The following is a 20,863-nucleotide window of genomic DNA, read 5'->3' as shown; positions in this document are numbered from 1 at the left end:
CCAAAGGCTTTTCATATCTTGATTGATACTTGGTATCAGAATTGAAGCTATATCAACTCTATGAATTCAAGTGACACAAGACCGTTTATAAAAATTTTCAATAACATATATTTCAGCCCCCTCTCCTCATCTCAACTATTAAATTAACTCATTTCTAAGTAATAATTTACACCAACAATATTATCACTGCAGGATATCTTTCAACACCGTGCACTATGAACCCTGATGTTTTCATTTTCAATCATCACTCCTGCTTAAGGAAATAAAAGACTTTTGTTACTGTCGCTGAAATATTAAAAAGAAAAAAAAATTCATTAACATTGTCATCGGGTGAGTGCCTTTCCCAATAAAAAGGGGCAGCATATGCTTCCACCCCTTTCAAAGGTTTTTCTATTTTATTTTCGCAACAAGATTTGATAACGAGGCCAAGCTATAGCGTTACCGGGATTGAATTGGACTCGCATGAATCCTTTTTTTGTTATCCCTTTTTTTTATACTACGTGTAATGTTACAGTAGACATCAGTAGTTGAATTAAATATAACAGAAAAAAAAAAACTTTGTGCGATATTCCCATATTAAAGGCAGATAGAAAAGGGTCCACTTTTGACATCACTTCGATACACCAGGAGGAGACAATAGAATGAATAGAATTGTGTTGTGTCGCGTTCACTAGTGTGAACACATTAAGCACTAATTTAAACCCATCACATACATTTTCGAACAAATCAGTGCAAGACCGGGCCGCGCGCGGCAGCAGCAGCGTTGCGGAGCATCAGATGCGTTTGATTTGGATAAATGATGCTAGCAGTTATTTTATGCAAAGAATATACGAGGATACTATATTTTATAAATTTCAATTTTAACCCTCAGATAAAGAAAGGATGCGCTAGTAAATTAACCGTGTTGTAAAAAGGTGGGTGGTAGAAAAATATCGCTTGTTTAATCATTAGTTAGGGTGAACACGTGCGAGCACTTTCAACTGACGCAAGTTTAAGATTAGCTAGACACTGCTCATCCAAAGCCATGAATATATCTAGAGATTATCCTTGATATTAGCATTCTCGGGCCAGTAGATACCTTTCGCTAAGTGAAACATCAAGAATAGAAATCGAAAACCTTACCTATAGAAAATCGAAATGCCTCTGATTGTAAGTATCATGAATATTAATTTGGTATTTGAAGGTAATGGAAGCAAACAAGTGGAAGCATTCGGATTTATCTACCAAAAGTGCTTTCAGATCATCCATATTGAAAACTGATTTTTAATAAATGAAAAATATATTTGTTATGGTCTAGCAGCACCGTTTTTAAGTAAGTATCAACTGAACACGTGACATTCAACGGAAATGAAAACCCGTGGTCATTCTAGAAAACAACACAAACCGTATACTTACGACGACGTAGCCATTCTATTTTACTTTAATACATGCTATAACACTATGTTTTTCAAGTCTTTTAAGTTAAAGAAGTTTAATTGGGTTGGCTAAGCTACGGGAAAAATACAAGTGAAATTATGAATTTCAATTTTCTTTATGAAGTATGTACTGTACATTATGCGTCATTATTCTGCATTCCAAAATCCTGTATGCCTAAATTCTGAATATACGCGTAGTTATATTTTTTACGTTCATAATTTTGTATTACATTATTTTTCTTTTCTATTCTGTACCCATTCTTAAAATTCTTTAAATTCAGAATTCTGTCAAAATGTCAAAATTTCTTATATTTTCAATTCAGATTTTTTTCAAATTCTTCAAATGCGTTAAAAGCTAAAATGTACACCTATTTACACGGAAGAAACAATTTTCAGAATTTCCAAAACTTTGTAACTGATCTGATAAAAGAAACAATGCTTTGAAAGTGAAAAAATGCATATTAAACTTCATTATCAAAACAGATTTTTGTTAATCATTTATAACTAGAATTTTGGAAAACTGAATTTACAGAAATTTTAAATAAAGAATTTAAGGAACAACATTTTCGCACTTACAGAATTATGATCCCAATCCATATCTTACAGAATATTACAATTCTGGTACAAGAATAATTTACAATATTTACAAGTAGATGCAAACTGACTTTCGGCCTTAAAAAATGTCTGTATCACATTTGTCGCGTCCTGTCTTCTGTGGTCTACTCACGACTTGTCGCACTTTGATGATCCTTAACTAAACAAAAAATCAGGGCACATAAAAGTATCGGACTGTGAATCATATTTTTCAAAAATTCCTTTCGTTTCTAAAAAAATCACATAATCGTCTTTAATGCATAAATTTCAAATGGACGTATTTCAGCATTATTCTGAACGCCTCAACTATTAACAAAAAATACATATCTGTCAAATCGAACTTAACAATTATTGAGTTTTCCAGTATATGCATATAAAAAAAAAGATAACTTAAATAATTATAATAATAATTAATTGACTTATTTGCAAAATAAAAAGCAGAAAACAATAACACATACACAACCCTTGCAAATGTACATGTATTTGTTCTAGGACTAACAGATTAGCTAACAAGGAAATCTATTTCTATTTCAAGATTGTAAAAATCCTCATTTGAATGAATAGATTTATTTTTTTATATTGTATAGGAACATAATGTACACAGAATATCATAATCTTGCTCAATTTTATTAAACAAAAAAAAAAAAACTAGGAAACATAGAACATGTATGAAACATCCGATATCAGCTTAAAGAGATAAATGATAACAAAAAAAAAAACAACATACAATTGCTATTCACATTCGAAACTATTATTATCGGAACGTTAAACAACAATACTGGACAGTCTTTTGTTGCATATTGCACCTAACTCAAATTTCGAAGAATGCATCTTCCGGCAAATTTCCATTTCAATAACTAATCTCGACCAGTTGCATGATGATCGCATGAATTACAATTGTAAACATAAAAAAAAAGACACAAGTTCTAATACCAACGTATAATACACAGAGAAAAATATGACCCGCTAAAAACTAACAGATTGCCATATTGTTTTACCGTCCATACATTTCATAAGGAAATCTTATTAAAATCAACGATTAATAAGGTTTTTTTAAGGAGATTTCTTATTATTTTTATAGAGAAAATCTTATTAAAATTTGACTGAAAAGTTGATTTTTTTTTGCAACTTAGCACTAGAACAAAAATCGCGATCAATATTTTCATGGCAGGTTGGTTCAGGTGGTAAGGTTGGCGACTAATGATTTGAAGTCTCCAGTTCGATTCCGCCTGGTCATCTTTTTTTTTATTTTTTTGCAGATTTTAAAACAATAAGGAAAACCCGATTGTTTTAATAAGGTTTCCTTCTTGGATGAAAACCATAGAGAAATCTTATTGTTTTTGTTCTATTTTATGTGGTCTATTTTTCTCTGTGTACACATCATCAGGAGATCTTAAGACATTTCTCATGAAATTCAACAAAGTGTCGGCATTAATCAAAGAAAAGATTTGTTCATTTATCCACTTGATTTGCACAACTCAATAGGACAGATGACATAAAAAGAAAATTAAGTCCAAACATTTAAGAATCTTTGCTTTGCTCCTACAGGTTAGGTACATAAATAAATACAGCATACAGGTGGTGGAACTGTATCATATAAGATATTTTGTGTTCATACACCAAAACAAAACAAAATAAAACAAAAAACAGATTTAGTCAATCCTCTCTCGGGGGTGTTTTTTTCTACACTGATTGCATTAAGGATAAGCCCTTCAAAGAACTTTTCTCCTATATATCAGTATGACTTAAATACATCAAGGATCCTACACTGTTAAACATACAGGTACAAATAAGGTAGGAGTTTTACTAGACAATGAGACTTTTATGAAAGGAAGAACGAACCTTACCAGTGTGTTTGCAATGTATTATACATTTTTTTTTTCATTTATTTACTTTTTTTTAACAAAATAAAAATATAGGGTAAGGTGGTATAAGAGTGCGCATTTTAGAAAAAACACTAAATAAAACAATAACAACAAGAATTTAACTACTTTTTTTATATATAGTTTTTAGTTAGTAATCAAAGCAACGAAAAAAACTTAAAACTGGTAACAAAAATGTGTTAATTCAATAGTTATAAAGAAAATACCACTTTAGGTCATTTGCGCACTCTTATACACACTATTGTGTAAGAGTGCGCGGCTTAGTTTGTAAGAGTGCGCAGCTGCGTACAGGTGTAAGTTCGCACAAAAGTCACAAATAAAACTGCCTATCTTTAAATAAACAGAGTATTTTTCAACCCATCACTCCTTGCATGAGGAACAATCAATTTAGTCTTCGATTAATGGTTCCGAGAAAATTTCAATACTTCCTAGTTACTTTCATTCGCTTGTTTTTTGTAAAACTTGTATTTTGTTTCTTTTTGGTTGGAATTGCTTTTTCTAGCTGCTGTTTGCTGGTATATGGACAAATGCCAGTTATTTTATAGCCTTGGATAGCATTTACTGCTCTTATAACCCGCGCACTCTTATACATCATCATGGTGCGCACTCTTACACGTTCAGACATGTAATCGAAGAATATATATGTATTTCACAATGCACTTTATGACCAATCTTACGTGTTCCTCAAATGTTTCTTTTTGTCGACTTTTCAATGTCCCATACTTTGTTTATTGTTATTTTTTGTTGTTAATTTTTTGTTGGAAAAAAAGTGCTAAAAAACTTAAACTTAACTAGCACCTCTGTTTACAAACACATTTGCATGAAATTTTGACAGCAGATCAAACTCGTTTAGATCTTTCCAAAATAAGTGCATTCAGTCTTATATTTCCTTTCAAACCGTAGAAAATCGCTTTGCGCACTCTTATCAACCGCGCACTCTTATACCATCCTACCCTAACAAAAAAGGACTCCTTCTAATTACATTCCTTGCTTTCCTAATTTTTTTTTGTTGAACTAAATACTTAGAAATGGACCTGCCGATACAAAACAGCCCGGGGATATTTTTGACATCTCGTTCCAGTCATTCATTTTGACGTTCTTTTTTTAGCCTCCTGGTGTGTTAGTATCCTGCTGGGAGTTTCATTGTTTGTAGTATGACTGTCGTATAGTAGTCAATAATCATAATACCGCTGGGGGCGATCGATGCGACGCGTACGTCAACGCTATAACCTTTGATTCTATACTTTTATTATTGTACTTTTGCAGGAATGATGCAGACAATACAAAAATCCAGATGAATTGTGTCTTTTTGACTTTTATCCTCTTTTGACAACATAAATAATTAAAATGTGACAGTAGTTCGTTAGATTTACCTTGTATTTATTACAAGAAATTTTCTTTAAACACATATCATTTGAAGGTTTGCTTGTCACACTTATGCCTTAAAAACGCATATCTCAATCGTATGATGTGTAATATTCCAGTAAAAAAACATATCTTTTCGAAATCTTCCCTAAAATGCACATCAAAACTATTGGTGTCGGAAACGCGCATTCTTAGAGATTTTTTATAGAAATTAGCTCGTAAATCAATATTTTTTTTAAGTAAAAAAAAAAATTAAGTTCGCTGCTCAGCTCTTTTGTTTACTAGAGACCAAACTGCTAAAAAGTGCTTACTTTTCTATATTCAATTTTTAATTTCAAATTATTAGTATTATTAGACACTTAAACTTGAAAGTAGTAGTAGATTGGTTTCTAGTAAACAAAAGAGCTGATCAACGAACTTTATTTAATTTTAATTTTTTCTTTAAAAAAAATATTAATTCAGTGTGTTTAACATGTGATATTAGGAATGCCGTTTTTTTCTAATAAAATCGTGTTATTATACTTTTCGATTCTGTAGTGGAAGACATTGCACCGAATAGATGTTGAAAGGACTTAATTTTTGAGTCCATTTAGCCTCTTCAGCTAGCGCTTGAACATGAGTATTTTCAGCTCAAAACTTGGATTGTACATTCTGTCAAAAACCTTTCGAATAAGACACAAAGTTTGACTAATTAGATAACTGGAGAAAAAATGTCTGTTATTTATATTAATTAATTTTCATCCGGACACGAAAATAAAAATGAAATCAAAGATCATTTTCGAAATCTTAACCAATTCGTCTTGCGAAAATCAATCAAAGACGATCCAAGAAAATTTGAAAATCTTTATTATCTCCTAGTTGAAATGAGAAAAGCATGGGAAACTATAACATTAGTAACGCCAAGGAAAATTGTAGCAAAATGAAGCCAATAAAAGTAATAAAACTTCTCGTTCTCACAAGCCAAAACGAACAGAAAAGTACTTTTTATAATTTACCATAACGAGATGATAGTAGTAAAAATAAATTCACAGATAATTGCTGATCAGATGCGGAAATATTTCGCAACCCTTTTTGCAATCCTTTGCGACTCAATGTGTCCTTATACGACTTCACATCAAACATAACCACCGCACCGAATAACAGTGATTTCAGAAATGAAATTTATTTAGGGCCTCATAATATGTATTTCTTTTAATCGAATTAAAAGTGTTGAATCATCGTATCGATGCGATATTTGTAATAAGGATGTCAAACCCGAAAAAGGAAAAAAAAAAATCAACCCTTTTATGCTTCATGCTTCGCATCATCATTTATCGTCAGATTATCCAAATGAGCACAATGATCTTGTTCGCATGTCATCCATAAATGTACATTTCTACATACGTTACAATATTTGACTATTAAAAAATTGTTCCCTTTGTAGATTTATTAAAATAAAGTAAAAAAAGGTGTTCCTTAATTCGTTTCGGTGGAAGACATGCAAATATTGAACTAGGTCCCGTTTATGCATCTATTATGTTCGTTATTTTAATCCTTTCTTTCCTTTTTTTTTATTGAATTGTCAACGCTTGAAATTTACTACTGGAAAGAAAAAATTGTCACCCTTGTTATAAACACTGACATTTCTAATAGTACTTAATGTCCTCTTAATGTTATGCATATTGAGTTTTGAAGTCTCTTGCGCAAACAATTGCTTTTTTTGCTGTCAAACGGCGCGGCGGTGTTGTGTACTTAAATTGACAAGAAATTTGATTCTAATGAATATTAAAATTTACAGTTTTTGTTCTGTACTAAGTTTGTGTTTGTTTTTGGCAAGAAAAATAATAGATTTTTGCCAACACCTGCTTATTCAAAAAAGTGTCAAGAATTTAGCATGATTATGTTAAGAATTTTAAATTATATGACAATAATCAAAGTTGAAAGGCCAGTTTTCCATTAATGAGTTTACTACAGTTAAGATAGTTAGTTAAATTAATTAATATTAGGCTGAGCCTCTTGTTTTGATTTTTCGACACAAAATGAATAATATAAATTTTTGGTATTGATATTGATATCGAACTACTTCAGTACTGGTGGACTGGTATGGTGTCTTCGGGAAAAAAAGTTCATTCAAAGTTCAAGAGTGTGAAAAAGAAGACTGTTAAAAGGCTCGAGAAAGGAAATTTTTGTCAAACAGTCGGCAAAGTATTGAAACAAAGCATTAACCGCACGGCTTTTTGGCGCGCGCCGCACCACTTCCACACAATGATAACAAATTTCTAAACCACCGCACCAACGCTGCACTACGTCCACGCCATTTTAAAATATAAAATATAAATTTTATAAACCGCCGCACCATCACCGCACCACCACCGCACCACCTCCGCACCATTTCATTTTGAAAAAATGAAAAAAATCATTTTGAATGTAAAATTTCGCTGCATCACCGACCGCCGCACCACGTCCTCACCTTGATCAAAAATTCTAATATTTAATTCGCCTTCGAAGTTATTTTGACTTAAACAACAAATTGCCAGTTCGAACAATCATGACTAGGTGGTCGAGTGGTTAAGGAGTTGGGTTGCTAATTTATGTAGGTACTCTGCACACGCGGGTTCGAATCTACTTTTCGTCGGTAGCTTTTTTTTTATATTATCAATCCAAAATTATGTATCATGTTTCAACAAATTTTTCATTCAAAATGAAATGGTGCGGACGTGATGCGGCGGTAATGTGGCGAAATTTTTCGCCAAACGGTCAAGAATTTTTTTTCTTTAAAAATTCAATTTCTATTTTTACTCGGGAAATTATCGACGTAATAAAAACTGCATCATTTTCCAAATGTTCACTTTGTCTTCTAGTATTGTTGGTAAGCTTAACAGCAATTAATCTCTTGATTTTTTATCTAATAAAGGCTTAGTTCTGCTGGTACCTACTTTATTCGTTGAAAGCATCAGCTGATTAACACAATTTAATACTTGAGAGAAAAACGTGTTGTAGTAGAGTTACCTTAAATTTTTACTAATTTATATTTGATCGCTTGGCTTGAATGAAATTAATATTCTTCAATATTGCTTTATACATATAATTATGTTTGCTCCATAATTAACTCAACAATTTTTTTGCGTGTTGTTTTTTTTTCAGTAAAAGTGCTTCAAATTTTTATAGTATCATATTTATTTGCATAAATATCTTAATTTACATACAAATTTTATAGCATATATAAAATCGGGGATTCACCTTTCTTTTGTTAAAAAAAAAAAACAATATTAATAGATTTATAACAAGATTTCAAAGTTTCTATAAATATCTGAACTTTGTTGTAGGTAACAATTTTTGTTGGCCTAGAAAAAAATTTGTTTACCATTCTCACAAAGATTTCGCAACGATTACCATCTTTGAACATTTGAGTTTACAGACCCTCGCACAAGTCAAATGTTAATCGGATTATGAAACAATGATGATAAAAGTATATGAATCAAAAAGAACAACCCTTTTATAAGTTGCAATCGATGATTATGATTACACACTTTTTGAATTGATATTAATGTGATTTTTTTGATTTTTTATATTGTAGGCATTCTTTTCAAATCTCTGTGAAGCATTTCATAATATAAAAAGAAAAAGTTTGTGGTTTTGGTGGTTAATCATAAAATATTGTAGAAAATTACAAACTCTAACAAAAAAAATAATTTTTCATACAAATAAAATACATGGGTTATATTTATGCCAAGAAATCACATACACACATAAAGGTTGCTAAAAAAATATTAATCAATGCAAGGTTATTTTTCATTTTAGTGGTTTTTCGTAATATTCTTTGTGGTCAGGCGATGAAACCAAGTAATTTCCGGTTAAAATTATGGGAGAAGTAAAGTTACCACAAAGGTTCAAAATTACCCTGAAGCTACATTATAATAGTTATTCAAAATTATCTTTTTTTCTAAGATGAAAACCTGAAAAAAGAAATTCCAATTAAAAAATTGTATTTGCATTCTTATATGCATTTTAACACTTATTAAAAAGAATCGACTACTAGGATTTCATTTGACACCAATTTCAACTTTTAACATTATGATCTAAGCAACTCGACGCCCGCCCGTCCGCCGCGTGGACTATATTGACGATTTGAATGAAGAAACCTAATACCTTTAGAAAAAATATGATTTATAATAATATGATAAAAAATAATAGTTATTTTCATTTAGGAAAATGAAATACTTTATCTAATGCCCAAAATGTAGCAAAAAATCGATTATTAAAAACTTATAACGGAAATATCCCAAAAAAGCAAGCTTATTTATCTGATTTTGTATTCGAGTTCAGCATACTCAAAACATCTAGAAAAATATTTCTTTGTTTCTGAAACAAAACCACTGTAAACTATGGAAATGCTTAAAAAGCACGTAGCAAAAAATTGATTATAGAGATTTAATAACGAAAATAGTTCGAAAACGCGAGCTACTAGAAAAATTCTGATTTCGGATTAGAACTCTAACACACTCAAAGCATTAAGAAAAGTATTGTTTTGTTCCTAAAAAAAGCACTGTAGGTTAGCTAGGGAAATGATTAAAAAGCAGCAAAAAATCGATTATTGAGATTTTGTAACGGGAATATCTCAAAAACGCGAGCTGATAGAATTTTTTGACATCGGATTCGAGTTATGTACCCCAAAAACTGTTGGAAAATTTCGTCAAATTTAAATAAAAACTTTAAAAAAATTGTTGTTTTCTTTCTTTTTTGTGCAACAGTATTACCATAAATTGACGTTTTGAACACAGCGTACTGATAAGTATGAAAATTTAAACGCAGTGTTGAGATTGTCATACTCTGTGTGTGATGAGACCTTAAAAGTGTTAATACTATCTATACCTACCTACCCAAATATAATTTTTTACATTTTAGTGATTACAATTTTTTTAAGTTGGTCCAAATAACCGCCATCTACTGTTATAATGATTCTTATTAAAAAAGTTAGTATATGTTTTTGCACATTAAAATTAAACCTCTTTGACTGTGCGTCTGCACCTTTGTCGCAAGCCAAATGAAACGAACAAAATTCAATGAACTAGATAATTAAATAAGAATTCCAGTACCTACATATTACTGTTTATTACAAGCAATGATGCCAAAATACCACCCAGGTGAAATAATGTTTTTTCTTGGCTTCATATGAAATTTAATCGCTAACGTGTGGGGAGAAATTTAATGTCATCCACAGGACCACATTTTGCCTCTTACGCCCGAAGATGCGTAGCGTTGGTCTTGTCGTGTCAGCTTTATGATCGACAATTTATCATGGTACCTGGAACATGGCTTACAAAAACTTAATGTTACTCTATATCACCGTCCACACATCACATCAAAGATAGTTTATCTTCTTCTCTTATTCTTACAACTGCATGGATCTCTCTAAAGGTAAATTTAAAAAGTGGTTAGCAGACATGGCTAAGCTACGTTTTGTGGTTTGAAGCAAATTATTTCCATTCAAAATGGTAACAGAGACAAGTTCTAGAATTACTTTATTATCGCTTTTCCTTTTTTTGAAATTCTTAAGACAATCTAAAAGAGTTCATTATAGTGTTTATGAGATAATTTCAGGCTGGTGGACATGTAAGTTTTCTATTGTTCGGGATGACTTCGTGGTTTCATGCATCATTGCGTTAATTGAAGAAAGTATACGGTTGTCGATGAAAGCACGCCCAAATGATAATACCATTTACTCAACAATTTGCAAAACAACCTTTAAGAAGTTGAAAGTTGTGTGTATTTTATTAACTAAATATAAAAATTTGACCCTACAAGCAAGAAATTAATAAAGGACTGAGAAAATATGCGTGGATCTATAAATATATAGAAACATTATTTACAACGACATTTTCAATATGATGGTTTACCTTGTTCTGAACTCATGTTCTTCATGATTTCGAAATTCTTTAATGATTTCGGAACATGACTTCATTAAATGCCTTTTATATAGATACATTATGTACGTACACCCAAAAGTAGCACAAAATAATTAAAGAAGAAGAAGTAAAGATTTCTCAAGTATAAGTGAAATTCAGAACCTTAACTAATTCTTATTATCTTCTTAAATCGGAATTACATTCTTTCCAATTTTTGTTTTTCTTTTGTAATATACATAGGTATTACATTTTTTAGCTCTTAAAAAGTTTTCTTAAATACTACTTTCCTTTTTCCACAAATGGCTTTTCCTAAAAAAAAGAAAAACTTTTTTTTTTTCTTTAAATTGACTTTTCTCTATTATTTGAAATTGCTTTGTTTGACCCTTTTTCCCTGCTATCCATCATTTTTTCCATCAAAAAGATCCCCACAAAGAAAAAGAAAAAGACCGGATTCGAACCACCCAGAACATCTAGCGTGATCACAAGGCCACGGGGAAATACAAATGGTGGGCGGTATGAATATCTAAATAATTTGTCTTTATAAGGAGTGAAGAATTTTTAAAGAAATACAATCACCAATAAAAACAAAAATAGTAAATAAAGAAGTATTTAAGAATGACTTTAAGTAGTAAATGATCATACCTTCTTAAGATCTTGTAAAGGAAGGAATAGAGATAAGGTAGGTATACTGAAAGAAAAGTTAAATCATTAAAAACCACATTGATTGATTTAACCCTTAACCACCTACCAGCGGTCTCACAGACCGCAACGGTTTTTCAAATTCAAATATTTCTTTGAGTGTGTGTTGTGCGATAATGTGCTTCTATGTACCTTTTCTACACCTGAAACAGCATCACGCATGAGCTTTTGGCGTTAATACGTGCACGCGTTCGGCCTAGGTTAGTAAATTTATTTCTCCAGCGGTCTCCTAGACCGCAGGTAGGTAGTTACGTGAATTTTTTTTAGCCGTTTTCTACAAATAAGTGAAGATTTATCGAGCTTACCAAGTTTAAAAAAGCTTAAAATGCTAAAAACAATCTCCATTTGTGATCCCAAAATGAAACGGGAGACAGTTTACTTACGTTTCATTTACAAAAAAATAATTTTCTTAGAGTGCCCGAGCAAAATTTGCACTGATTGTAGCGAAAAATTGTGAATGTTGGTGCCTTGCAATTTTGTTGAAAAAAAATTTTTATGTTCCATTTTTTATTTTTATTTAATTCTTTGATATGTTAGTTTTTAACAATTAATACGAAAAATTCGAAATTTTAAGTTCCTACTGTAACAGAGCTCAATGTATGAGAACAGTCATTTTTTGCTCTAAAAGCGCCAATATATGAAATTTTTGATAAAATTACAATATATTAATTAAATTTATATTATTTTAGTCGTTAAAATAATGGTTTAATGTATTATAAACAATATTATTGATTAAAAAAAAAACTTATACCAGAATTTGCGAGATGGAGGTAAAATTCTGGAGCGGTCTCCTGGATCGCAGGTAGGTGGTTAAGTGACTGAAATAGAGGGTAGGTGGTTAAGGGTTAAATATTATTCGGAATGATTTTGCCTCGGATCGCAAAAATTGCACCGAAAGTATATAACCATTTCTTCAGTTTCGAAAGATCTGTACCTACTGATTTTTTTTTTTTTCAGTTTTAAGCTAAGATTCTAAAATCTGCATCTTATGGAAAAATTCTCCATCAGGCACCAGAAAAAAGCTTAAATTTCAGTACGACCAGGGCTCGGTAGGTCTTAAAGGTTTTGAAATACAGACAGCTCTTTGACAGTTTGAGATCTTTCTCGAAACAAAATTTTGCTGGAATAAATAAAATGCACGACCAGTTCGCTGGAACTTGCTCTTAGAGTGACAGTTACCTAAAATGTATGTATTGGTATAAATTTGTTGAATTAAAAAAAAAAAAACAATAAAACATTAAAATCGTTCTTCACAGGAGAAAAACCAACATCTTAAATTTAATCGAGCTTGAAAAAGTATGCAATTTTTATTTCTATTGTTGCATTTTTAGAAAATAAAATAAAATTCGTAAGAGCCGTTAAAAAATATATTTTTTCAAAGAATTTTTTGATTTTTTTTTTAATAAATTTGGTATAATCTACTATTTTGTAATAGTTATTAATCAATTCTAAAAAAAATTGCTTTTCCAAACAAAAAAAAATCATATTTTTCAAGTTCGATAATGTATTTTATTTCAAAAATTTAATTTTTATTTTATATTAAAACTAGCTATGTAGGTATATGAATGTTTTTTATTAATAAATTCTATGAAATTGAATTAGTCGTTGCAGAAATTAAAAAAAAATCTTATAGGCTTTTTATACAAAAAAAACCGTTGAAACTAATAGTAGTTTGGGTGGGAACAAGTAACAATGTAAGATCATGGTATAAGAAAAAGGTATCATTACCGTTTTTATTTTCGTTCTCTTCTGAGTTTTTGACGTTTGATTTGTTAAAGCCAAAAGCAACACCGATTTCCAAGACAATCAACAACAATTTCAAAACTTTAGCAAGCCATCTTATTTCTTTCATTTATGACAATATTCAGTCCCTAAAGCCAGAACTATAATTGGAGGGAGCCGTCGGATGCTAATGTCAAATTCACGTTTTTTTGTTGTTTTCTTTGACTTTTCGACAAGTTTTCATCCGTCGATTGCGGTTGCGAGCGCTGTTCCCCTCCGTTTCGTCCGACGCGTCCGACAATTATAGTCCTGGCTTAACTTTTCTGAACCTGCCAATTACATTGTCTTCTTATAAAATGTCGCACATATCCTCTGCAAGACCGGCGTTTTTGTTTTTTTTTTTTTCTTCAAAATGTTAACTAGAGCAGATAAGTGTGGATCAGAATCAAAACCCATTTTATCCACTTTTTTTGATTTCGAGTAAATCGAGAAAAACTTGTACCTCGTAAACGAAACATTTTTTAGTACTTTTTTTTAATGCAGGATTGATTCAATTAGGATTCCATACAGTTTAAGTCCAGAAATCGTGATCTGAGGGTTTTAGTTTTAGAGTTATACCCAAAACAAATATGGATAGAATGGATTTTGAAAATCACCCTTGAATTTCAGACCAAAATAAGAAAATATGGAATTAAAAATAACTCAATTAAAAACGAGAAAACTTTATTTCCTTTTTTTTAACTACTCATACTTTCTTGAACAATTAAATTCAATCCTAAATGCCAAAAAATTTTTTTCTTAAATCCGTATAAATTTTCGGATATTCCCATCTAATCTCATCCCATGGATAAAATGGTTTTTGAATTTCAAATTTATTTTAGAAACAATATTTTGAACAAAAACTCAAGTGGATAAAATGGATTTTGAAATTAACCTCTAACTTTGTCGTCTGATTTCTATGCCAAAAAATGTAATTTGAGACTCAAACTTGGGCGCAACGTATGTATTTGAGTAATAGAAACAAAACCTCATACATAAGTCATTTTGTACAATTGTAACCAGGGCCGTCTTTAACTATCCTGGGGCCCTTGGGCACACAAGGATTTGGGGCCCTTTTGGTGAGTAAAATAAGTACAATGGTTGGCTTAAAGGCAATAGTTATGGTTAAAAAGGGGTGCCAATATATCGTTTCATATAAAGTAAAGGGGGTGCCAATAATACGTGCATCGAGACATCAATCGTTGCCACTACCAATAGTTATACCCTGTATCCGTTATAAGTTTCAGTTTAAAGAATTGGAAAAAAGAGCTCAAACGGATTGATAGATTTGCTAAAAACTCGGTACAGACGTAATTTTCAAGAGCCGTTTTTTTTATTTTTTACCTTTTTATTTTAATGTCTCTTTTTCAACGGATATCTACAGTATAAAGTTTTCGAGATATTGCAATTTTCTCAAAAACGGATAACGATTTTGCTTTGAAAAAAAATATGTTTTGCTGCAAATAAGGCCGCACTTTTGAAAGAAGAAAAATATTTTTTGGACCGTTATTAACGGTACCTACTTGCCATAGAACCGATTTCTTAATGAAAACGACACAACCGATTTTAATGAAAATTTTTACATAAAAAGGTTTATACTGACATTAACTAAGAAAACTTAAAAAAAAAATTATTTTGGGTATTTTTTTTTGTGTGCCGGGGATGATAGCAACATGTCGCGACAGTGCCAGCACACAAAAAAAAAGTTGTATGTACTAGGAACCAGATCTATCTCTCTATATGTGTTTGGACCCGCTGAATCCGAATTTCAAGTCCGTTTTTCCCGGTCACCCTCCAGTTTTGAGAAAAATGCAACAATGACCCCAAAAAAGGTAAAAAACTTCCTTTTTTTGAGTTTTTTGCATTTTATACAAAACTGGAGGGTAACAGGGCCAAACAGACTTGAAATTCCAATTCAGCGGGTCCTAAAACATTTAGAAAGATAGGTCTGGTTCCTGGTACATAACATTTTTTTTTTGTGTGCCGGTGTTATTTTTGGATTTAAAAAATAAATTTTTTTTTTTTGAAAAACAATTTTTTTAAAAGTTATTTAATGAATTTTATGTGTCAATCTTTAAATACGAGAGCAATTCGCAATTCAAATTAAAACCATTGTACCATGGCGTTTTCCATTGAACCAAAACATTGATGTACCGTCGACGAGCCGGCAATAGTTTTTTCTCAAACGTTTTCCAACGGAAAAAGTATTGATGTTTTTTGCCGACGAATTGATTCTTTTTCGTCTTTTAATACGAATTACTCATATTTTTACACTGATTTTAACACGCACTACAAATTTGACAGTTTTGCAAACTTCAAACGAAATTATTATTTAAGGAAAAAGATAATGGAAGAGAATTCGTTGTTTTTATTAATAAATAATAAATAATCTTACCTACAGTGGAAAAAAAGGTATTTTTCTTGTTTTTTGAAAATATTATTCTTATTTTTTTTTTTGAAAATTGAATTTGGGTTTGGTGGTTTGGATTTAAAATTTTGTCCGCAAACAACGCCACACAGTTTGTTTTTTTTTTTTGAAAACATATATTTTCCGTATTAGACCAGGGTCGATAATTTTTGAAACCAAAAAAAATCATAGTAGAATGAAACCCATTGGAAAAGGAGGTGAATATGATGAAAATTAAAGGAAAAATAAATTACGGGCGAGCCGAGTTCGGGAAGTGGGTGGGTTGAGTTTTTAATGGTAAAAAATGGTATATCTTGATTTCCGGCAAAACTACACGTCCTATAGAAAAAAGTTGTATGACAAAGTTGTAGGTAATAAAAAGATCTACAACTTTTGTATCAACAATTTTTTCACATAACCTCAAAATTTATGTGAAAAATTCAAAAAACTTAGTTTTTGGTTTTTTATTTTTATCTTTTTCAAAAACAAAAATTTTTCTACGAAATTTGGTGAAAACTTACCTTATTATATCCCAAATACACTGTAATTTATTTGATTTAAAATATTTATTTTTTAACTTTTTTTTGACTTAATACCAAAAAAACACCCTAATTTTCAATCGAAAATTCACGTGTCAAAATATCAGCTTTTTTCAAAAAATCGGTGGGTATTTTGTTCGTTAAAATCTCTACTTTCCAATAATGTAAACAAAAATTTACATTAGTATACCATAGTACATGTTCTCGGTAAAAGCAAAAAGCTTGAATTCGAAAATTTTTTTATCATTATTTAAAATTTTGGACTATTTATTAAAATTTACACTTAAATTACTCAAAAACTGTAACATTAATCAATATTACATGAAATCCTACGTTTTTTGAGTACTTAAAGAGTAAATTCGAATAAATAGGCCAAAATTGTAAACAATGATAAAAAAAATTTTTCGAATTACAACTTTTTTCATTTTTTGCATTTTACTAAAACATGTTCTATAGTATACTAATGTAAATTTTTTTTACACCATCAGAAAATAGACATTTTAAAAAACGAAATGCCCATCGACTTTTTGAAAAAACCTGATATTTTGACACGTGAATTTTCGATTGAAAATTAGGGTGTTTTTTTGGTATTAAGTCAAAATAAGGTGAACAAATTAATATTTTAAATCAAATAAATTCCAGTGTATTTGAGACATAATAAGGTAAGTTTTCACCAAATTTCGTAGAAAAATTTTTGTTTTTGAAAAAGATAAAAATAAAAAACCAAAAACTCGGTTTTTTGAATTTTTCACATAAATTTTGAGGTTATGTGAAAAAATTGTTGATACAAAAGTTGTAGATCTTTTTATTACCTACAACTTTGTCATACAACTTTTTTCTATAGGACGTGTAGTTTTGCCGGAAATCAAGATATACCATTTTTTACCATTAAAAACTCAACCCACCCACTTCCCGAACTCGGCTCGCCCGTTATTTATTTTTCCTTTAATTTTCATCATATTCACCTCCTTTTCCAATGGGTTTCATCCTACTATGATTTTTTATACTTTTTAATGTTTTTGAAGGCATCGGCACTGGTCTATATAGCGTATAGGTGTAGAAAAAATGTATTTGATTGTTTGGGTGTCATATAAAAACTAAAATTTTTTGGTAGATGGTCTGACCGACAAAAATGTTTTGAGAATATAATATTCGTTTCTTCGGGGCCCCCCTGAGAATGGGGGCCCTGGGCACGGGCCCCGTGTGCCCTTATGGTAAAGACGGCATTGATTGTAACGTTTTGTTTACCTAATCTATTGATACTTATCGCACGCTGTTTGTGCAATAAACACACCTCAGTAAAAAAAACCTTTTTACCCTAAATTAACCTAATTTTGGATTTTTATTATACTGATAATACACGACAAAATATTAAATAGTACTACATCTTTCGCAAAAAGTAAACAAAACTTTTTCCAAAGTCTGGATGTTGTCACAAAAATCAAATGGTGAAAAATCGGCCTTTGTTGAATTCATAGACCTTTTTTCAATTTTAGTTCAAAAGAAATTTTGAAAAAAACGGTTCAATAAGAAAACAACAACCTATAAATATTCTATGCAACAACCACCAGATAGTCATTCAACAAATGTATGCATATTCTGTGCAACAACCATCAGACAAATGTCGTACTAAATTTTATGCATCAACCATAACTATAACCATGACCTGCTAGATGTCGCTAAACAAATGTGCAAAAATTAAAATCTATATTCACCTTACAGTTTGGGATGCTCTGAATGACCGGCTGATTTTGACGGGGCCAACCTCAAAAGGTAAACTGTCAAACATTAATTTGTTTTTATTTTTTACTTTTTTTGGCTGCTAAGAACTTTATCAAAAAAAAAAATCTTATTAATTCAATTAATTAAAACACCTCCTTAATCCCCAAACGCACAATACAATGACACGAACACAGAATTCAAGTAATGTTAGTACATTTCTATTGAAATCCACTTCCTTATCAAATTACTTGTAATCCTTGTTAAAATTTAAATTTCATGTCATAGAATAAAATATTTGAAAAATAGATATTCATTCTATTTGTTTTGTTTTTTAAAGGAAAGATTTCGAAGTATGGAAGAACTACCAACCGGTGGCAGCCAGCCATCCTTATGTGTAGCGTATTTATTACTTAGCGGAACTTCTGGGTGGGCATTAAAGCAAACTTCCGCCACATCCTGCACATACGCTCTGGGAACATTTTCATTTCTTCTGGGCCATAGTTTGCTTGGATTTCTGCACACAACTCACCCAGATCCTGGCAAAATTATCAAGAAAATATTTAGACAAACTTCACTGCTAGCCGAGATAGCTCCTTTAGCTCTACTTAATGCTGAATTCTATCTCTTGACTGGATTTGCCAAAGAATATGCATACGCACACTTAGCTACGGCTCTATTGCCAATAGCAGCACAATTTTTAATGGAAGAACGTACTCAATCTGTGGTGGATGTTGCAATATTTGGGAATCTCGGATCAATGATCTATTTGCAAGTTATGAAGGAAACCGGTGTTTGGACTGGAGGATTGATAGCTTTGACGGCTTTGAATCATTTTGTATTTAAAAAACTATCGAGTCGTTATGAAATACCAAAAGTCGAGATGGTAACAATTGGTTTAAGCTTTTTTACTGTGTTTGCAGTAAATTGCTTAAAGGATTTGAAGGCTTAATTTGCTCAAATGAAAAAAAAAAAGAAATTTACTGATTTTATTTTTGAAAGATAGAATGGTTTTGTCAAAAAAAAAACTATACAAATTTAAATAAATGTCTATTTTGATTTATATATGTATATTCTCTTGGGATTCGAGAAATCTTTTGTATCCATGTATTGTATCTTTTTAACTGAAATATAATATACACCTATTGTTGTTGTAAACGGTTATTTTGTTTTATTTTATTATGGAATCATACAGCCCTATTCTGCTATTCGATTCACGTGAATCGAAAGATTTCCTTCCTTTATCACGTCAAATTAGCTTTAAAAAACCTCTAACTTTCGAAAGCAAAGCGTTATTTCTGTGTTTTCTAAATTCTCAAGAAAAAAAAAATTTAATTTTTTTTTATTTTAACCCTCATTTAAATTCTTCTTACTTTAGAATTTCACGTGAATCCAATAGCAGCACAGGGCCGATAAGAATGGTGATATTTTACATAATTCACCCATTGTCGTGCAGTATCGTTCGCAGTCAAACTTAACACAATGAATTAATTCGTGTGAGGTATGCGTCAGAGCGGAAAATTCTCCGGTTTGCGCTATGCAAAAATCTTCTCCGACACATACCTTGCTAGAACAATAGAGTTGAGCACAACATACACTACGCCAATTAAAACAATTTAAATTCAAAAGGGGAAATTGAATCCGTGCGGATTGAAAACAGGGGTCGAATTACGGCATACGTTCGTTATCGTATGGTTGCTATGTGTCCCTATCTTTTTCTACTAATTAAATAGAGACACAAATATTAAAAACGTTAGCAAATATAAAATCGTAATCGTATGCTGTAATTCGACCCCAGTTCTAATTTTCGTTCGGATTTACTTTTAAGTTCTTTCAACTAAAGAACAACAAAATATTTTCGGAATCAATTATTATGTATAAAAGCTAGTAAGTTGTCAACTTGTAAATTACCTTCGTGTGAAACTCACGATAGCTTTTCACATTCCGCGCGAGCAAAAATAATTTAGATGGCAAAATTTTTATTTGAATATTTTGTGTGCGTTTCCATTAGTTTATAGACTGGAGTATTTGGCCCTTATTGCTAATGTCGTTTGTCTATTGATAGACAGCTTATGTAGATAGTTGATAAGCAAAAATGAATTTTGGTATTGTGAATTTCTATTGTGAACCATAGCCGTATTTAAGGAGGGGGTTATGGGGTTTAACCCCCCTCCCCCCCAAATTTTTTTTTTCAGAAAATCAAAAGATATAGTATACAAATACAAGTCTAATATGTGCAGTACTAAATGGTTTCTTTGTGTATTTTAGTAATTTAATTACCTATCTGAAAATCTCCCTAAAAGTCTCTACCAATTTCGTATAGTTAAAGAAGCTGTCGATAGTTTTTATAAGGAAAAACAACAATTTTGTGGTCCATTACAACGTTTGGTAAGGAATTTTTGAAAAAACAAGTCTTTACCTCTTTGATCATTTCCTAAAGCACTATGTACACATCTTAAAATGTTCTTTTAAGAACCCTTTAAATTCTACAAGGTTTTTAGTGTCGAGACTAAACTATACTTTTTCAGAAGGTTGCTGAACTCGAATCCGAAAACAAAAATATTCGATCATACTCGTTTTTGAAATATTACCGTTA

At 31.0% G+C, this 20,863-nt stretch overlaps 1 protein-coding gene across 1 annotated transcript in view; it reads left to right on the top strand.

Annotated features, from left to right (window-relative positions):
- Positions 1-19,326, top strand: part of LOC129910877 (uncharacterized) — a 244,216-nt gene extending 224,890 nt beyond the window's left edge. Inside the window, exons 2-3 of the mRNA XM_055988465.1 lie at positions 18,387-18,476; positions 18,608-19,326. Of these exons, the coding sequence (XP_055844440.1) occupies positions 18,450-18,476; positions 18,608-19,219 (639 nt within the window). The 5' untranslated portion in view covers positions 18,387-18,449 and the 3' untranslated portion in view covers positions 19,220-19,326. The remainder of the gene's footprint in view (positions 1-18,386; positions 18,477-18,607) is intronic.
- The last annotated feature ends 1,537 nt before the right edge of the window (positions 19,327-20,863 follow it).

Source organism: Episyrphus balteatus, chromosome 2 (genome assembly GCF_945859705.1).
Source record: "Episyrphus balteatus chromosome 2, idEpiBalt1.1, whole genome shotgun sequence".
NCBI lineage: Eukaryota > Metazoa > Arthropoda > Insecta > Diptera > Syrphidae > Episyrphus > Episyrphus balteatus.
The sequence above is the reverse complement of the archived record's forward strand: the minus strand, read 5'-3'. Positions and strand labels throughout refer to the sequence as shown.